This window comes from Athene noctua, chromosome 9 (genome assembly GCF_965140245.1).
Source record: "Athene noctua chromosome 9, bAthNoc1.hap1.1, whole genome shotgun sequence".
Lineage (NCBI taxonomy): Eukaryota > Metazoa > Chordata > Aves > Strigiformes > Strigidae > Athene > Athene noctua.
In genome coordinates, this window is record NC_134045.1 from 13,996,752 (window position 1) to 14,015,167 (window position 18,416).

General features: G+C 37.6%; 1 protein-coding gene across 7 annotated transcripts in view; it reads right to left on the reverse strand.

Annotated features, from left to right (window-relative positions):
* Window positions 1–18,416, reverse strand: part of LOC141963970 (uncharacterized protein F13E9.13, mitochondrial-like) — a 46,488-nt gene that overhangs the window by 13,343 nt on the left and 14,729 nt on the right. For 3 of the 7 annotated variants that reach the window (XM_074913732.1, XM_074913729.1, XM_074913735.1), the window contains 4 exons: window positions 16,581–16,731; window positions 14,299–14,426; window positions 8,099–8,194; window positions 7,142–7,258 (listed from right to left, as the gene is read on the reverse strand). In XM_074913732.1, the coding sequence (XP_074769833.1) occupies window positions 7,142–7,258; window positions 8,099–8,194; window positions 14,299–14,426; window positions 16,581–16,731 (492 nt within the window). Of the gene's footprint in view, window positions 1–6,003; window positions 6,954–7,141; window positions 7,259–7,316; window positions 7,822–8,098; window positions 8,195–14,298; window positions 14,427–16,580; window positions 16,732–18,416 lie in introns of those variants that run through there. The other 4 variants (XM_074913730.1, XM_074913731.1, XM_074913734.1 and 1 more) reach the window with 4 other exon arrangements.

Below are 18,416 nucleotides of genomic sequence, written 5' to 3' on the forward strand. Positions count from 1 at the left end.
ACGCACGTACACCTATCGCAGTCAATGTACCCGTGCAAGCTGAAGATTTCTGCACATCCAGGGATATCTGAAAGTTATACACTTTGTCTGTAGAAAAAGTCATTGCAAGCTTCAATGCAAGGAATAAAATGTGTTAAAATATTGAGCTAGAAGTAAGGCCAGACTGTATTACTCCTCCTGTAATAAATCAGCACTATATGTATATATTAAATCCAATCCGTTGATGTGTCCAGTTTCAGTGATAAAAACTTAGTGAGCAGGGTAAAAGTTATTGGGTAGAAATCGATATGCTTGCTTGTTGTCCTTGATTGGCAATAATGTGACATTTTCTCCTTGGCTGTAAGAGGCGCTTTTGTGATTTGGGAGCATAAAGAAATTCTGTACCTGACAGATTTATATAGTAGGAATACGCTAATGTCCTTTGACCCGCCTAAGAATAAATACGACCTACCAAATTGTCATTTTTATGGGTATTTACAACTGAGGCACTTTGTAAACCTAAGAACTAATATTTCCCAAAGGAAATCTGTGCTCTCGAATCTTGATAAACTACTGAAAAATATAAGCCACTACCAGCCCTACAAATTTTCTCTTCTATTTCTCCTATTTTTAGTTACATAGGAGTTGTCAAAGCAGATTGGACCACTGATCTATTTCACCAAGTATGTTGCTGCAGCCATGGCTAGTGCTTCAGAGGAATCCTGTAATATTTTTGGCTATTTGATCAAGGTTGTGTGAAAAAAAATTATTTTCTGAAACTTGAAGGTTTTCAGTGTCCAACTGAAATATTAGTCATATAACCCTTTAAGCTCTCAAATTACTATTAGAAAAGTATTAAAACTATAATTTCCACAGCCCAAATGCCACCAGCTGCATTTGGTCTCATGAATGCTTCAGCTGATACTTTAAACAGACAGTGCAAGCAGTAAAATAAGCCATCCCAGTTCATCCAAACTCCAGTGCTCACCAACTCACGGGTGTAGTGCAGATACTCTGTAATTTGACTCATTACTAACCAACTACATCCCTTGTTTCTTAATTCTGCAGGCCAGCTGACCCAGGAAGCCTTCACTTGATTGCTGTATCACAGCTCCAGTTCATCTCACCTACCCACCATTTGCCACATAAATTTCTTCTATCACCCTCATACTGTCTCTGCCCACAAAGGCTTTCAGAAAAGACAAACTACCCACAGAGGAGAGATGGAAACTAATGAGATGAGGACCTTTGCCCTTCAGAATCTTCCTTTGGAGGACGACAGTGCACAACTATACCTCTATAGCTTGATGTTAAGGAAACAGAAGTTTTTGACACGAAACTGATTATTAATATTATCATCCATAACAGAATGGTTGAACACAATTTCCTTTTATCACTATTCTCCAGCTTAAAGTTGACAAAAAGTCAGCACTATTCAGGACAGTATCTAAGACACAAGCCTTGCCATATTTTTCTAGCAGAAGCTTATTGTTTCTCCTCTTGGTTATATCCCTGTACAACAGTACAGATCCTCTCACAGACTTTCAACACATCAGATTTTAACTAAAGCATCATGACGTGGCACTCTTCTCTACTTTTACTCCATTTCTAAGGGCAGCTGCTTTTCTATTTTTCTTTGCGCATCTGTGGACAACAAAATCTTTTCTCTATCACAAGAATGTCTTCATTAAGTCAGTTTCTGCCTTCAGCTTATTCTTAGTCTTCTGCATACTCTATCTATGTATATGCACAAGAAAGGCTTGAGAGGCAAACTGAAAAAGCAGGAAGCTGGAATAAACAATGAGGCAGGAACTGCAGGAAACTTCAGCTTTTTTTTTTTTGCCCTTACTGTGCTGCCTTCCTTTTCATCCTTGTTTACTGTTGACTTTGGGATTCCTCCTACATTTGTATGAAACATGATTTCAATGTCCTCTGTTTTATGACCTCATTCTGATAGCAGTATGATATGGCACAGCTAATACAGTGACTGCGGCACAAAGTCAAACAATTCTGAGTTTAACTACTATCTTGAACACTTAATTTCATATCAGATTTAGCAAATTTAGATATTTCAAATTTCTTGTACACTTAAGTTACACTTTTACACTAAATGTTGCTCCCTAAGTAATGAAAAAGTCCTTAATAGCCACTGATTCATGAGCTCCTACCCCCTACACTGGATATTCCATTTCCCTCTGCACAGGTAGTAGGACAGAAGTTGCATTTTAATACACAAAACACCTGATCCATGCAACCAAACAGCATTTCTGTCCCATTCATTTCAAGTAGAGTGACATCCTCTAGAAAAATAAATTATGAAACACTAACATTTGCTGTCTGACCCTGAATTTACTTTGTGAAACAATGAAAATTCAAGTGACAGGAAAGAGAGAAGTTAAACATAGACAGAGAGTAGTAGTTTTACCCCAAATCAGCAAAATCCCTTTTTAACATCTTGAAAGAAACCTACCTGTTAATAAGATCAACAGATTTTTAATCAAGATAATTACCCTCACACATCTTTTCCTTAAGTGTTTAACAAGAAACATCTTAGGCTCCCCTTACCTTTACTACTTCTAAAGCTTCAAACTGTAAGCAAAGAAACAGACTGTGTTGTGAATTGCAATCCTGTTGCCTCATGTGAAAGGCTTTCCTATTTGCATTGCAGAAAAGACTTTTTTCTCCCTAAAATTATCTGTGCGTTTAAAGATTGGGGTGAAAAAGCATCTATTACTCTCAACATTTCACTAGAAACCATCTGGCTTTACTTTTAGTTCAGCTGCTGCCTCTGTTTTCCTCTATTTGCTGCAGACCTGCAGAGGCTGACAGGAAGGAGCAATAGTTTTCTGTCTGTGAGCAAAGCGTGGAGGAGAAAAGGAATAATCTGTGAAGGCTGGAATACTTCAGTGCCCCAAAGGCATTGGTCTGAGATAGTGCATAGGCAAGTAGTAACTTTGCCAGCTGAAGAATAATTGAAGGGAAGTATTTAATAGGTCTGTCTGGACCTGAGTGAGTGTCAAAGTCTTTTTGACAGATGAAGTCAGGAATATGAATGCAATCAGGAAACTATGCAACATTTTCAACTTAATATTGACCAAGTATGGACTTTTCCAATAGAAAATTCCCAACCAGTCACCATATGAGAACAATGTGACTTAAGTTATTAGTCCTAACACAGGCCTTTAACAGACATTCTAAGAGAAATAGGCTTTTTATCCCTAAAACAAGTGTTCAAAGGATCAAATAATCATTGTCACTAAGAGTCAAACAATGGTTACGAGTAGGGGGAAAAAATGGAGAGAAGTTCCTTAATGCCTCAACATCGTGCAAACCCCAGTCACAAGCACTGGCTGATACAAAACCAGTGAGCTACCTGAGTACATTTCTCTGTCACCTCTAAGGCAGGAATCCAGCTCTGTCTCTGAAGGATTTTAAGTTCTGATGGTGTTTCTGCAACTGGGACTGTAGAGTGGAGGGGAAGGTCAATTCTACGACACACCATGGCATGTTAGCTCACAAAAAGAGTATCTCAACCCAATTCTCTACCCCTTCTGAATAATACATTATTTAGGTTGCATAGATAAGCACCACAAACATGCAAGAAAAAAAAAAAAGCCAGATAGTTCTGTTCCGAAGCTCAATTTCTACGTTCCTCAGCACAGCAAACACTGACTAGATGTTAGGGCAAAGGTGCAGGAAGTGAAGTTTTTGTAATGCAAACATTTAATGGTTTCTTTTTGAAGATACATACAACTAAATCTGCTCTTAAGCAAAGGAACTGTGAATTCCAAGCCTGGATTTTGCTACAGATAATCACCCTTTATTGCCATAATTATCCTGCAAAACTTCAGCTTTCATTTAGGAAAAAACATCTCCCTAAACACAAATACCAGCAGAGATGAACTTGGAAACAACCTAGGTGTGATCTCACAAAATTTTAACTGAAGAGGCTGCAAACCTGAAACTACACCAAACATCCCCCCCCCATGTAATTCTCTGAAGAGAACCATGCAATGTAGACATTTGTCATGGACCTTGAGATTTTGCTAAAGCTGAATATTTTGGTTTCCCTCCCCCTTCCTGCAAGTCCTTTCCATTCCTGTTTTGCCAGCAGTGAGGAGTTTGTTGGCATAGGTGCAGGAAACAAGAACTGGACTCCAACTTGTAATCAGGGAGTCTGCAGAATCAAAGTAATGCGATGAAAGCAGAGCCTAGCAGCTGGATCAACTGCCTAAATGACACAAGGAAGAAAATCTCTGTAAATCATCCACAAATCTTACAAGCTGACATACTTTCAGCACCAAAATACCTAAAAAAGACCATTTGTCTTATTAGGTCTAAAAAAATATTTACATTTTATGAATCCAATGAGGATTTATTAAGATTTATACATTGATTTAGACCACAAAGTCTATTATTACCAGTGAGTTTTATTCATCTATAATTTCACTAGAGACCCTCATTTTACTAGGTATCTTTCCTGTAGTAAAGGTGATACTGAATCTTCATGGAAAGCCATTTTGCTACACAAACGGACACTTACATTCTCTCTGCTGGTTTATAAGTTTAACAGTGAGAACCACAGGTGAAGTTCAGGTGGGCACATCAGGGAACTGAGCTGTGGGCAATTACTGGTACATTTTCATAATCTTTTTTAAAGTTTTTTCTGCTCAGCACAGAACAGACACGAGTAAGTACAGTAACCACGCAAGAGCAAAACCTGAGAGAAAGAAGAGATCCAACAAGAAAGGGAGGCCACTATCTGACATTTTAAAAGGGCAAATCGAAAGCAATCAACACTCAACAAAATGCTCAACGTAGGATGAGGTGATAGCTTAGGATATACTTAGGATACCGTAATGAGGCTACCAAGTGCTGTGTGTTTTAATGTAAATTAACACAAGATAATCTCTTCACATATTTAAGTGATGCACTTCAAATTAATTAATACATATTTAATAGAAGTCTTCTTGAACAGCTGTTATTTACTTCTGGAGTTTCTACACATTAGCACTGCCTGCTTTGTTCTGCTCTGAAGTTGTTCATGCTCCAAAGTACTTTAACAACTTGGGCTGTATAAAAATTGAACGCTCTTCCCAAAAGAGACAGCCTTTCTGATAACTTAATATTTTTACATTAAATATTCAAACACTTTCTGAACAAAAGGTCAAATTCTACTTACAGCATCTGTGTGAAACAGGCAAGCAGATGCTTAATGCTGCTAGACAAATACTTTCGACACAAAGAATGATAAAGAGTTGGCGATCAGTCACATTTCCAGGCTTTAAAAATCAGCTTTTCTTTACTTCCATTCCCTGAATTCTGCACTTACCATTCATATGTAACAATACAGACCCAAATTATGGCTTGTTCCTTCCGTAAGTGTTACAAAATAGTGTGTTGAATGAAATCGTGACAGTGAACGTGCTGTTTCCAGTATTCACTGCATGTTATGAGTATTACACCAAGTCCTTAGTGTTTTTGTCTTAAAGACTACTGGGTGTGACATTACTTCATTTAGACCTTGCACACAGCATTAAAGTAGTTCTCACCACCGCTTTCATTCAGAGGAAAACCCATTTGAATTCCAGTCACTTTTTAGGATGCGAATGAGTAGGAACCAATTCAAGAAAGATGCTAGTAACACATTATATTTTCACACTCACAGTGATGAATGTGACTTTTGGCAACTGTAATCAGTTTCTTTATACATCACTGAGCAATCCTTATCAGTGTATCAGTTCTAGTTTTCAGGTGACTACTTGAAGGTGTTTACTTTTTTTATGGCACTAGAGCACTGGCTAGTGATTATTGCTTACGTGCCAGCCTTTCTAGCTTACAGGTTTACTGAAAATAACTTTCAAAGTTGGTAACAACTGTATTAGAAAATAGCTGTTGGGACAACCATCATTAAATCTTCTGTGCAATGATGTATGGAAATATATGCAACTTGTGAAAGGCCTGAAAACAGTCCTAAATGCACAAAGGTGAAAAATATGTCCTGATTCAGGCACACTGATACTACTGATATCGAAATTAATTTTTTTTATTTAATATGATGTTTTTCATAATAAAGAGGACATAAGACAGAAGTCATTATTCAGGCTAAGAACTTAAAGACTAAACCAGATCAATGCTTTACCAAGTAAATATACTGTGAGTGAATGAGTGTGTGGAAGACAGATTTAGAAAGCATCTTCATAATCCTCAAATAATTCCACATTGCCTTGGAATTTGAGCTGCAGATGCAAGGAATGAGGAAGATGACCTAAATTCCCCATAAACAACACCCCCACCCCTGCCCCAAGTGTGGCTGGTACAAGACTGGGTTAGCTTTCAGCTAGAACCATTTCTTGATCCCTATGAGGCCACACATATGCTCCTTCCGGCACAAGAGAAATGGTGGGGACAAGTGGTTGGGACATAACTGTTGGTTTTGATGGAAGTCCAAGCACATGGCAGATTAAAACGTGTGTGAAAATGTGGACTTCTGAAAAAGTAGTGCTGACACAATAAAAAGGCACCTGAAAGGGTTTCTATGCACTGAAACTTCATCAGTATATTTAAGAGGAAAAGGGAGCCAAGCAGAATGCCAAGGTTGTCACAGGGTCTGAAGAATCTCTTTTCCAGGTCAGCACACCAAAGACATTTCACTGCTTTGATAGGAGTCATGTGGGAAGCAGACTAGTCCAGAAAAAAGAAATGTGAGAAGACTTGAGCTCATGCTGTGATGTTCTAGAATCATCATTATGTTAATGAAACTAAATTTCTTGAAAATCTCTTTGCCTTTGGAAGGAGGATGTATCTTTTGTTCAGAGAAGCATAGACACTCTGCCAGCTGACACCAAAAAATGTGGTTCTATACTTGCTTTGATATCTACAATATAGCTTTCATTACCATAATCAGAAGCCTGGTGCATAGATGTCAAGGAGACACAGAGAGAGAGACAGATCCCAGAGGATAAACTTGGCACCTATTCCCAAGGAATGAAAACATATGCCCACATTTTATACAGCCATGACATAACAGATATTCTTTGGGTTATTTTAAACTTTCTTAGAGCTAAAAGATAAAATTCAAGGGGAATCTCTTACGACATACACGTGAGACTGTCATATTTTTCCTCTACATTTTACAGGAAAAATGAAAATCTGTGTTTACCTGTCAGCTTTAGTAGAAAGGTTTCCATCATAATTACACCTTGTTTATTGGAAGGAACCTGGCATTTTTTAACATCACTAATACTAGTCTGGAGAGGTACAGAGCTGTAGGAGTTTGCTGAAAAATAACAATAAACCTTTATTAAAATTTCCAATTTTTGCAAAAACATTTTGACTAAATTCCAACTCTACTTAAAATGTAATTAAAATATTTACATTTATTCTCTAATAAGTATTGTAAGTAAATCAATTTCCCAAGTATCTTAAATTTTTGCATGGTATACAATTACTACATTTTTGTAATAAATGCACAATTCTAATGAAAAAATAATGATCTTGAACTTTAATAGAGCCCTTCATTTGAGATGAAAGTGCTGTATATTCATTCATTTATTATATCTTACAACCCCTGTGTGATGTAGGTACTATTATCATCATTTTACAGATGGGGAAATTGAAAGGCTAATTAACTTGTCCAATTTACAATACTCTTAGCTGTAAACTTAGGGCATCCTACTGTACTCACAGGCAAAACAAAACTCAGCTCACCTGTGATGAATATTTACTACAAATTCTTAAACTCCATAAGCATTTTACTTATAGGGGAGAATATATTACACAAGCCTTTGGAGAGTTGGTTTCGCACTGATGATGGCTTTGAGGGCCACAGAAATGTGCTGCCTAGAAAGAAACATCAGAGCACCAGTTTATTTTAGTGTCATCATGTTTCCCAGCTAGCTATGGAGAAGATGTGCATTTTCATTTAATGTTATTAGGCATTCAAGCACACATTTGTGCTTTATTTCTGTATGATGTATGACACTGCACTTATACACACAAAAAAATACTGTTTGCTGACAAACTCATTCTCTCAGTTTACATATGTGTTCCATAAATTTCTTTACTCTGTCAGGATCAACACCATTTGCCCAATAACCTTCTTTCTTGAAATACGAACCAATTATTAGAGCGTTTGCATCCAAGTAATTTCTCATATTCTCCAAAGTCACCCCAGACCCAATCAGCACAGGAATCTTCACAGCATGTTTAACCTCTGAAGAGAAGAAAACCAAAATTAGGGTTAAGTCCCATCTTTGAAACTCTATCAAGACTCTAATTTGTGTAGTTTTTTCAACAGTAAAGAAAGGTAAACTCATGATCATGGTATTTCTTACTTCTACTGTAGAATGAAACAACTTCTCTAGAAAAAACACCTTTAGCTCTGAACAGCTGTTAAGAAAAATCTCACTTTTACTTCATTTTGCATTCTGTTGTTGTATGAAATGGTGCAGAATACTATTCCTGACCACATATCAGAGGATGGTTTCCATGCTATGGAAGATATGAAAGTTGGGTCTTGGTACTACACCTGTACCCATCTTTATTCTCAAGGAACAAGATTTAAGCAAGTTTTAGTTCAGCTGGCTGGCAGAGAACTTACTGCATTTTACTATACTCCGTCAAAATCACTTTTATTCCACATCCCTGCTAAGAAGAGATAGTAGATGCAAGAAATTTTTGCACAGCAGGACCAGACCCTTTTACTTACTGTGACTGCTATCATCACCCTTAGAGGCTCCGTTGTGCTCGAGGCACTACACATACACGGGAAGAAGCTATCGTTTACTAGTGTGTTGCAGTAGCACCCAGTAAGATCCCAGTTCCATTGCCTTGAAAAGGATTTACTGATGCTGGAGGGACCATGCGGGCCACCATGCCCCATCCAGAGTTTTAACTGTGTTCTCCATTTCCCTCACCTTAAGATGAGAATAATCACCTCCCCCAATCTTTCCATGAAGTAATCAAAATACAGCTACAAGAATAAGATGCCAATCTTGTTTCCATTCATTGGAAGCTCAGATTCTTTTTTGCAAGTCTGGTGAGATCATTACACTGGCAGAACTATTCAGCAGAGCTGTGCTCATTACAATTCTTCTGTCATCAGTTTAAATCAGAATAACGGTAGTTGGACTGGTGTGTATTTCTGCCAGGTCTCCTTGCTGAATTTATGCTATGTTGACAATTAGTAGATGATCTTCAGTGAAGAAACAACAAGGGCCTTATTCATAGGGAATGGAAAAGGAACGTGCTCACTGCTTCATGATCAATTTCCAGGACTCAGAGGTAGGAAAGTAAGTGGTGGTCGTACAGACTCCATTGATAGCTCCAGCTAGTTTATCAGAAAGCAAAAGATAGTACTGATAAAGACTACTTCTCTTTCTATGAGTGGCAATAGAGCAAAAAAGACATTATTTTCTATATAGAGTATGTATTACTTAATTATCTGACCCTATACCTAGGTCCAAAATAAGAAATAAACAAAACATCAAAACAGGCCTCAAAATATTACAGATCCACTTCACCCCTCACGTACAGGGTGGACTTCAGTCCATGGTTCAGGTGACCAGATTCACTGTGAAATGCATGCATTCTGACAAACCTGACTGTGCAGAAACTGATCTGTGGATCAGTTAGAATTTAATATTTTTTAGATTAAAACCAAAAGGGAATGGCTGTTTTGACAACATAAATGTTCCCCATGGATAAATACAGAGGTTATTAGAGTATTTTCTGCAGAACTTGGGTCAATACTATCTCTGGAAAACAAAAAATTAAAAATCCCTGTTCAAGAATTACTAAGCATCCTTCTCATCCTTTCATTTCAAACTGACCATCCTAAGAGTCACTCACAGGACTCCTTTATTTAGAGAAATGTTGAGGCATTATTTCTGACCTTTAAAACCACACAAATTGATTTAATTGGTGATAAAAGTGATGTAAGATGGTTAGAGCTTGAAGTAACTAGGGAAAGCATATATGCAACATACAAGTCTGCTTCAAAACACTGTTTAAGTGAAGTTTCATCAGAAGCCTAACTTATTAATTATGCTTCAGGGAAGACTAATTATTTATCACCTTCCTACTTCACTGAAGAAAGGGGATCAATTAAAATGCTCTTGAATCCCTTTTTAGGTCACATGCCCTACCATTTTTCTTACAAATATTTTAACATAAAAATAACCATTCCACACAGTCCTTATTGAAAATTTTAAGCAAATCAGATGGAACATGCAAAACTATAGTTATTTCTATGCATATTTTACATTCTTACATTCATCCTGCTTACAGCAACAAAATAATTCATTCTTAGTTATTTATAGCATTATTACTGAAATACTGTTCTAGAAAAATCAGAATTTTATTTATATAGTATCTACGTGCTCTTAGAAATTTCATATCTGCTTTACATAGATACCAATGCATAATTAAGGTGCTACGACTGACCGCAGATTTGTGCAACAGTACTTTACTGTATTCCCAGAAGAACTGCACTCCCAAGTCAATATTTGTTTTTATGACAAGCGTGTAAGGCACATTAGCAGGTACTTGTTCTATAATTATTTCACATCAGCAGGAAAAGTAAAGAGCCAAATAACTAAACAGAGCATGACCACATGGGTGTGAGACACTGGCTTACCCTACCAGGCAAAGAGTAAAAACCAGTGAAACCGGAGACTGCTGTGAAACTATAAAACACCCCAAAGCTTTTGAGAGTAGCAAGGTGACCAACTCCTGCTGTGATCCATAAATGACACATGAAGCCCATACACACATCTCCTGTGCTGGAGATGTATTCAGATTGACAACGTGAAGAATGGCAATGAGAGTGCTTGGTCTGCAATGAGACTGGGTTATCTAATTAGGTATGCTACAGATGCTACTTTTAAGTCATTTCCAAGCACATCAAGTTCTCAGGTTGATTAGTAGAAGGTGACTTGTCTATTAGCTGTGTTAATAGAAATTCTAACTTGTAAAGAAACTAAAGCAACAACAGTGAGATATGCTTTTGCGTGGCAATGTTCAGTCACTGTCAAGATGTCTCTTAACACAGAGCTTTGCTTTAAATCCCTCAGCCTTCTTGGCTTCCTTCTGCTTACGTATTTTTTGACACAGAGAAAAAGAGACAATTCCGTGATGTTACAGTAACAAGATCCTAAAGTTTACCCAACTCACACATTTCTCTATTTCAATAAACTGTAACTAGAGGGCACTGTGCTCTTTCTTGTGACAGTACATCTGCAGACATGTCTTTAATAAAATCAAACGAAATAGCGCTTGGCTGCAAAGCACAATGAAAGCATTTGAACTATGGTATACACAAGTTATATGAAATAAAGGCTCCTAGCTTGAAAACAATGGTGAAGAGCAGCGCAAAAATAAGCACCACTGTGCCAATAACTTGCTCAACCACTCTTCAACAGCTTTTTCATATGCAGTAATCACTGTACCGTACACAACACTATGCTTATGGTAATGCTCCACTGTAACACATTTTAGTTTTTTTAATTCAGAGGACCTTTTCTCTGTCATTAAATCTAGGGTTTACAAAAAGTACTCACCAGAGACTCACATCTCTCGTTATCTCCAAGGGTACTGCAAAGGCAGTAGCCTCTATTTTGACCTAAATGTACCATCAAAAGGTGAGAGGGTAAATCAGTCTTGACACCCCTTTTATGAACAGTAACTAAGGAGGTAACAGTCACAGCCAGCTGTTGGGTTTCATGAAGTACCCTGTTTTCCACTGGTCACTCAGCTGAGGCCATTTGCTTTGTTCACACAGATAACTAAGCAGTCATTACATAAAGCTTTGGTCACTTGAAATACAACCTGGATGTAAAACAGGTATTTCAGCAGTTACATCCAACCAGAAAACCTGGCAGATTCACTCTCCAACCAAAGAATGTTTCACGATGTAGCAAACTGAAGAAAGTTCTATAAACCTCTTAAATGAAAATATCATTTCTTAAATAAATTTACTGTAGTTCAAAATGCTCAGCTATAATTCCTGTTCCACAGTAACCTGAAGTCTGAGTTTTAGACCTTGTACTCTGTCAACCACTGGTGCCCCAGTATGCCCAGGGAGCCCCAGACCAAAGTCTGCCAGCCTCTGCGAGGAGCGATGCTGACGGTTGCCTATGAGAAGGCAGACGCACAAACTACAAACAAAACTCTCCTGAACATGGTTCTCTGGCTTGACAGGGAAACACTTGTTTTCTACACCCCATCACAAATCAGTCAATTCAAGACAAAGACACAAAGGCAAAAACACTTCTATATTACTGCACCACAAAGCTGAAAAAAAGACATGACAAAAATCTCATCTGTCTCTTGGTTCTGCTTTCAAGAGATGCTCTGCAGTGTGATGAAAGGTGCCCAATTGTGTGTATCATCGTAATACAGCACTTTCAGGGCTGCATAAATTCGTGAAATGCAAAATTTCACTCACATCAACACCAACTTTGTAGACTGTAGATCTGATTCCTTTCAAGAATCTGTTGACATAGATATGCCTAATTTGTCATTTCCTTATACTCTGGAATATTGATTTTTAAGTTATTCTCTTAGCTGTTTTAAACCAACATTCTTCTCATGAGAGGGCCTGCTAACATCAAAAATGCTGTGACCTAAGTAAAATAAACCCATGATCTGCAGACTCTTGCTTTCATAGCACAAATCCAAACACAAAATTAATGCGTGTACTTCATTACAGCCGCCAAGTCTGATTCATTTTGTTCTTTGCACCCAGAAAGAGAACAAGACAGAGACTGACATGTTTGTTCACATGAAAGAAAAGCAGAAGCCACGGTACTGTCTGGTTGGAGTCCTGTGATTAAAAAAAACCATGGGTCTAGAGGTCAGGTTTTGCTCTCTGATGCAGGAAATCAGTAGAGGTTGCACGTGCATATGTGAAAGCAGAATTTAACCTGGGATGTTGCTCTAAGATTTATCAAATACTTATCAGATGCTTTTTGCTTTTTTTTTTTTCATTACTTAATCTGCATTAAGAGTGATGAGGACATTAATTGCAGGTAGGGATGGAGCTTTAGATTAATGAAATTTTGCCGTGTCTAAAATATACCTAGCTTTCAGGGTCACCTATTTCACATATCATTTCTAATTTACTATACTGAAAGACTCAACTAATTCGAGAGCTCTGTGTTCACATCAAGCCATCATTTTCTTTTTAACATTAGTGATAGAAGCATAGTCATTTATAACATATTATTTGGAAAAAGCTTAATATGTATGAAATAAGAACCCATTTTGACAAGTTCAAGATTCATTTTAAATGCTGTTAAGCACATATAATATAGATCAAATCCTGAAAATAGTGAATTATTTCATGTTATTTCAAAAGATATTTGAGGTCCAGGTTATCTATGGCGAGCAAATTATGTTCTTCACCCTGATCAGCTAACGTACATTGAATACAATACACTCTGCAATGGAGCTTCAATACATGCTAAGATAAATAATGCATGTCTGCAAAAGTAAAACCTAAAAAAATACACGTTCTATTTTATGTAGTGAAAGCCTCAAATTCAAGCCCTTAATCTAAATTAAAACTAGTGATGAAAATTAAATACCCTCATGATAGAACTTTAATTCTAGCATGGGAGCAATCCAGTTTCATGAAGACAGCCCAAACTTATGCCAGTATAAAAATATGAAGAATCATGTAACGCTTTTGCAAAGGTCAGAACTCATAGGTCAAATGATGCTCCCTTGATAAAAAGTCCATACCATTTAAAAATTACCTTGATGTAATAGCTTGCTACCTACCAATGAACTTGTATTCTTTCTGAACATCTTTTAAGTAGTACTTACCCTGATATTACTGTTTGGAATACTGCCTTATCAAAATGCTCCTTTTCCTGCAGGACTTCCATTTTCATTTTGAAAGATAAAAATGCTTAACTCTTCATTGGAAAGATTTATAGTTAGTTTTCTAATAAGGCTACAAAGTAGCTTTTTCTTATATTAAGAATTTTTAGATATGGAAGATTAATTTTTTTAACATAATTTTACATCCTTTTTTTTTTTTCATTTAAGCCTCAGCATCATGCAGTGTTTTAAAAGCTTGAAATAATTTTCATTTTTGTCCCGCCAAATTGTTGTTTGGAAACATTTGACAGCCAATCTGAATAGAACCTCAATGACATTAGTTCTCCTGTATCAAATCAAACCCTACAGTGAGAGTTTCTTTTCCTTCCTCTTTTTTTCCCTTAAGGAAGAGCAGATATATAGATTTCTTTCTACATTAATCCAGAAGCTGATTCACTGCCTGTTGCCCGACCTTCGTATGACAGCTCTCACCTTTCAGCTCCCGAGGATCTGCGGGCAATCCAGTAGCCGTGCCAGTCAGTACAACCCCATCAGCCATGAAGAGCTCGGCAGCTGAAGCGGTCTCGGCCACGCTGACATCTGCCGTCAGAGCGTGAGCACTGTAAACAGCAGGAACGTACCCTGTGGTTACTGCCGGCACACACATTTGTTATCCATCTTGTTGAATGTTTAAACTGCATTTCTTCATCTTCCCGCTGTCAGAACAACCAAAGGCAGGCTTTGTGAGAGAGGGTAAGTGTCCTGTTTTAAATTGGGAAGTAACACTGCAATACAAACAAGAGGAAAAAACCCAGCCTTTTCCATCAAGGAACCATAACTGATCCGTCTATTGCTCTGGGTCTCCTGTCTCTAAAGAGTGATTGCCAAGTGTGAACTACCAAGTGTCAATTGAGACAGCTGCTTACGTGTCGAGCACCTGTATTTCAGAAATGTTGAGCACACGCAGCTCTCTGACTTCAAGTGGGAGTTGTGGATGTGCAGTCATTCATAAATCAGATTCTCTTGCCTAGAACAGAATTAACACCCTCCACATCATTTCACAAAGTCCAACTAACAAAGTATAGTTATTACCTATGATATAATCACAGGAATCATCTTACAAAGCAGTTACAAACATCAATTACCTGCAACCTAGCTTTTCACTAGCCATCTCTGATATATGGGTGACACACTTTGAAACCTACAGCAATAGCAGATTTTAATTTAAATGGCTCTACACTTTGAAAGAATTCCAGCCACTGCTGGTTCAACACCTGACTTTATTGTTTCTATACTTCTGTTTAAGTAGAAAACAATGGCTATGGCCAACATGTTGTCTTGATGAGTGCTGATGGAGCCAACCGCTTTCCTGGATCAGCCTGGCTGGACAATGCTCTTGGAGGGGGCCATGCTCTGGCCACATTCAGAGGCAGCACATGTGTGCAGTGTATGCCACCCGTGGCAATGGATGCAAAAGGAAGTACAGTAACTCCCTTTCTGCAGCTGGAGACAGGCAGGCCTAAATACCTAATACATACAGTGAGGTTAAAATGGGGCTTCAGGCACCCTAAAAGCAGCACATGAAGGGTAGCCATAAGAGAGCAAGCAGAGTGTGGAAGTAGTTTCTTCCCATTTTAAAGAACAGGAAGCTAGCAGCAAAGTGGCAGGCATATTTTTCTAATTAAACAAACTCAACCAACAATTCCCTCAACATTTACTTCTCAGATTATGAAACTACCTGAAACAAAAACCTCTCCTCCTTTCTTAAAAGCAAACCATTTGAACAACAGGAAGTATAATCCAAATAGCAATTCATCAATTGTCAAGACAAAGAAAATCACATGACGCAATCAATTTTTTTTACAAAAAAAGTCTAGTGGTGTGTATATATACACACACACATATATATATATATATAAAGAAATCATTAGAAAGGAACCACTCTGATAGGACCTTAAAAGTTTCACTTGACCATGCTGCATTGTTTCCCTTCTATTTTGAAACTTCTGACCTATTTATTAGGTATTTAAGATCTTCCAGACTTGGTTATTCTCATGATTACCCACACACTACACACAAACTTTTTAATTAGGTTATTTAGCATGTATAATACATAACACTTGAGCAGTTCTTCTGGGGAAAAAAACCCAAAGAGTGACATCTAAATAGCTGAAAGTACCATGTGACAGTGACGATAAAGTATCAGCAGAAAAGAAATTGTATTCATCTGTCATAAGTTCATTCTGTTTGATAATCATAGAACATAATCTGTACATAGACAGCACTGATTTAAGTAGAAGAAAACACTATTATTGGCAGAAAGGGGAAAAAAAAAGAGAATAGCTTTTTAAAATGCCAAAATATTGTGATTTGGATGCATTTATATGGCAACTGCTTGCATAACTAAAAATAAACCTTGATGCCTAGCCTTCAGAAACAAAATTTCCTTAAACATACGGGCATACACATGAGTATACAAAATCTCACCTAACACCAGATGCAAAACTTATACAGTCTGCATTTATAAATCCTGAAGGTTAAATGACTGCAAATTTCACAGATGTAGCAACCTGCAGCTTACAGGTGCAAATTTATTTTTAAATATATCCCCTAATAGCACTGCAAGACCTTGCTTGAACAGTAAAGTTCTCCCTATATCATTAACTTTCCTGACACTAAATAGGCATTAAAAAAAAAAAAAAAAATCAGAAAGTGTTGAAAAGTATAAGGTCATTATTACATTCATATTTACATAAAATATTGCTTGTATTTACCTATGTTTCTTTTTAATATCAGCAAAAATCTGAATTTTCTCTGCTCCAACTTGTTTTCTGTATCGTAGCAGGTTACCTGCACAGGCATTTATAATCCCTTCATCAGCAACATGAGAAAACACAAACCCTTCAGCCCGGATAAAATCAAGACCTGAAAAAATAAAAAAAGCAATCATAGCTAAAACTGAAGAATGAAAAACTGAAATATTAAACTCAAATTAAACCCCACCTTACTGACCTCTTATTTGATCCCAACACAAGTTGTTCCATATGCTCCAAGACTAACCAACCTTGCTTTTCCACATATTTAAGTTTTTCATTCTTTATTTTCACTGATATTCTCTCCAACTTCTTTCCATCTTACTACCTTCAACTCCTGTCAACCAGTTTTCTCCCTATCCCTATGGTCCCCTTCTCTTTCTCAGCCCCCATCAGTTTGTTCCTGTGTGGCTCAGAACAGGCAGCTGCACATCCTGCCCTGCCTCTTGTTGTGATGTGCCAGTGGACATGTACCAGAGGAGCAGGTAGGTGAAAACATGGCTCCTTTCTCCTAACAGTGTGTCTTCTCTCAAAAAATGGTCATTAACTTGGGTGCCTCCCCTCTTTCCAGATACTCTTTCAGTGTATTCCTTCTTTCCCAACATCTCTTCTGTTAAATATGCCTGAAGTTGTCCATCAAGTCAAAAAGCATCGAGGACATGGACACACAGAGGAACAGCATAAAGTCTTCTTTAGGAAATTAGGCAAGAAAACACAGCCTGTGACACATTATATACAACCTGTTTGACTCTTCATCTGAATGTACCTTGTGTTTTCTACGCAGCATCACATCAACAAATTATTTCTAGAGCTGTGCCAAAGGTACAAAAAGATAAGGTTTGGGAAGAGTGAAACATTTTCCATTCTATTCCAAACTTACTCCAACCATCAACTCTACCATGTCTTAGCAACATGGTTTCCACCATATCCTTATTTTTTTTTTACTAGGAAGATTTTGTGAGATGGATACTTAAGAGGAAGATTACAAATAGCAATGACTTCACACAGGCCATTCATCTACTCTCAGGGACCCCCTACAGAGTCTTGAAATATTTCTGTGTTAAAATACTGAAGCCTTGGGCCATGATGTAATAAACCCACAGCTGTGAGGCACAAGATTGAATTCTGACTCCCTTATTGTATTCCCCTCTTATCTCCTGTCTTTCACAGCCTTGAAGTTTATTTCACCTGTCACTTAACATACGTGTCAAAGCTCTGCACTAATCTTGTGCAGCTTTTGCTGTTCTTCCAGTTTGCTTTAGAGGTCTCTTCCAAGCCCTTCTGAAGCTCTGCTGTTGCTCCAGCTCTGGAGTCAGCTGCATGTTTAATTAGAGCTGACATCATACCAAGGAAGCCAATACATCTGAAAGCAGCCATCAAGAACACAGTCCCACCCACCAGAGAACTGCTTAGGCAACAGAGGCCTCACCATATAAACATAAATGATCTTTAAAATGTATTTACCAAATGACAAGGTGCCTGTTTATTTCAAAATTTCAGTTTCATTCCAAAAGCCCTGAAGTTGCAGAAACAGAATCTTATGCCTGATAGAGAAGAGCCTGTATTGCTTAGCAACAAAGACTCCAGCTAACAAGAAACATCACAGATGGATGCTGAATCAATTGCAAGCTGTCCTGTGTCTTGAGATTAGTGGGTGAAAAGCATGGAATATTCTCAGAATCCAAAGAGAAGAGCATACTAAAAGTATAGTTACAGGTGCTAGTAGGCATTGGGTAATAAACACAGTGCAAAGCTAGATAGAGATTTCTGCATCCAGGAACAAAAGCTATAGGTTCT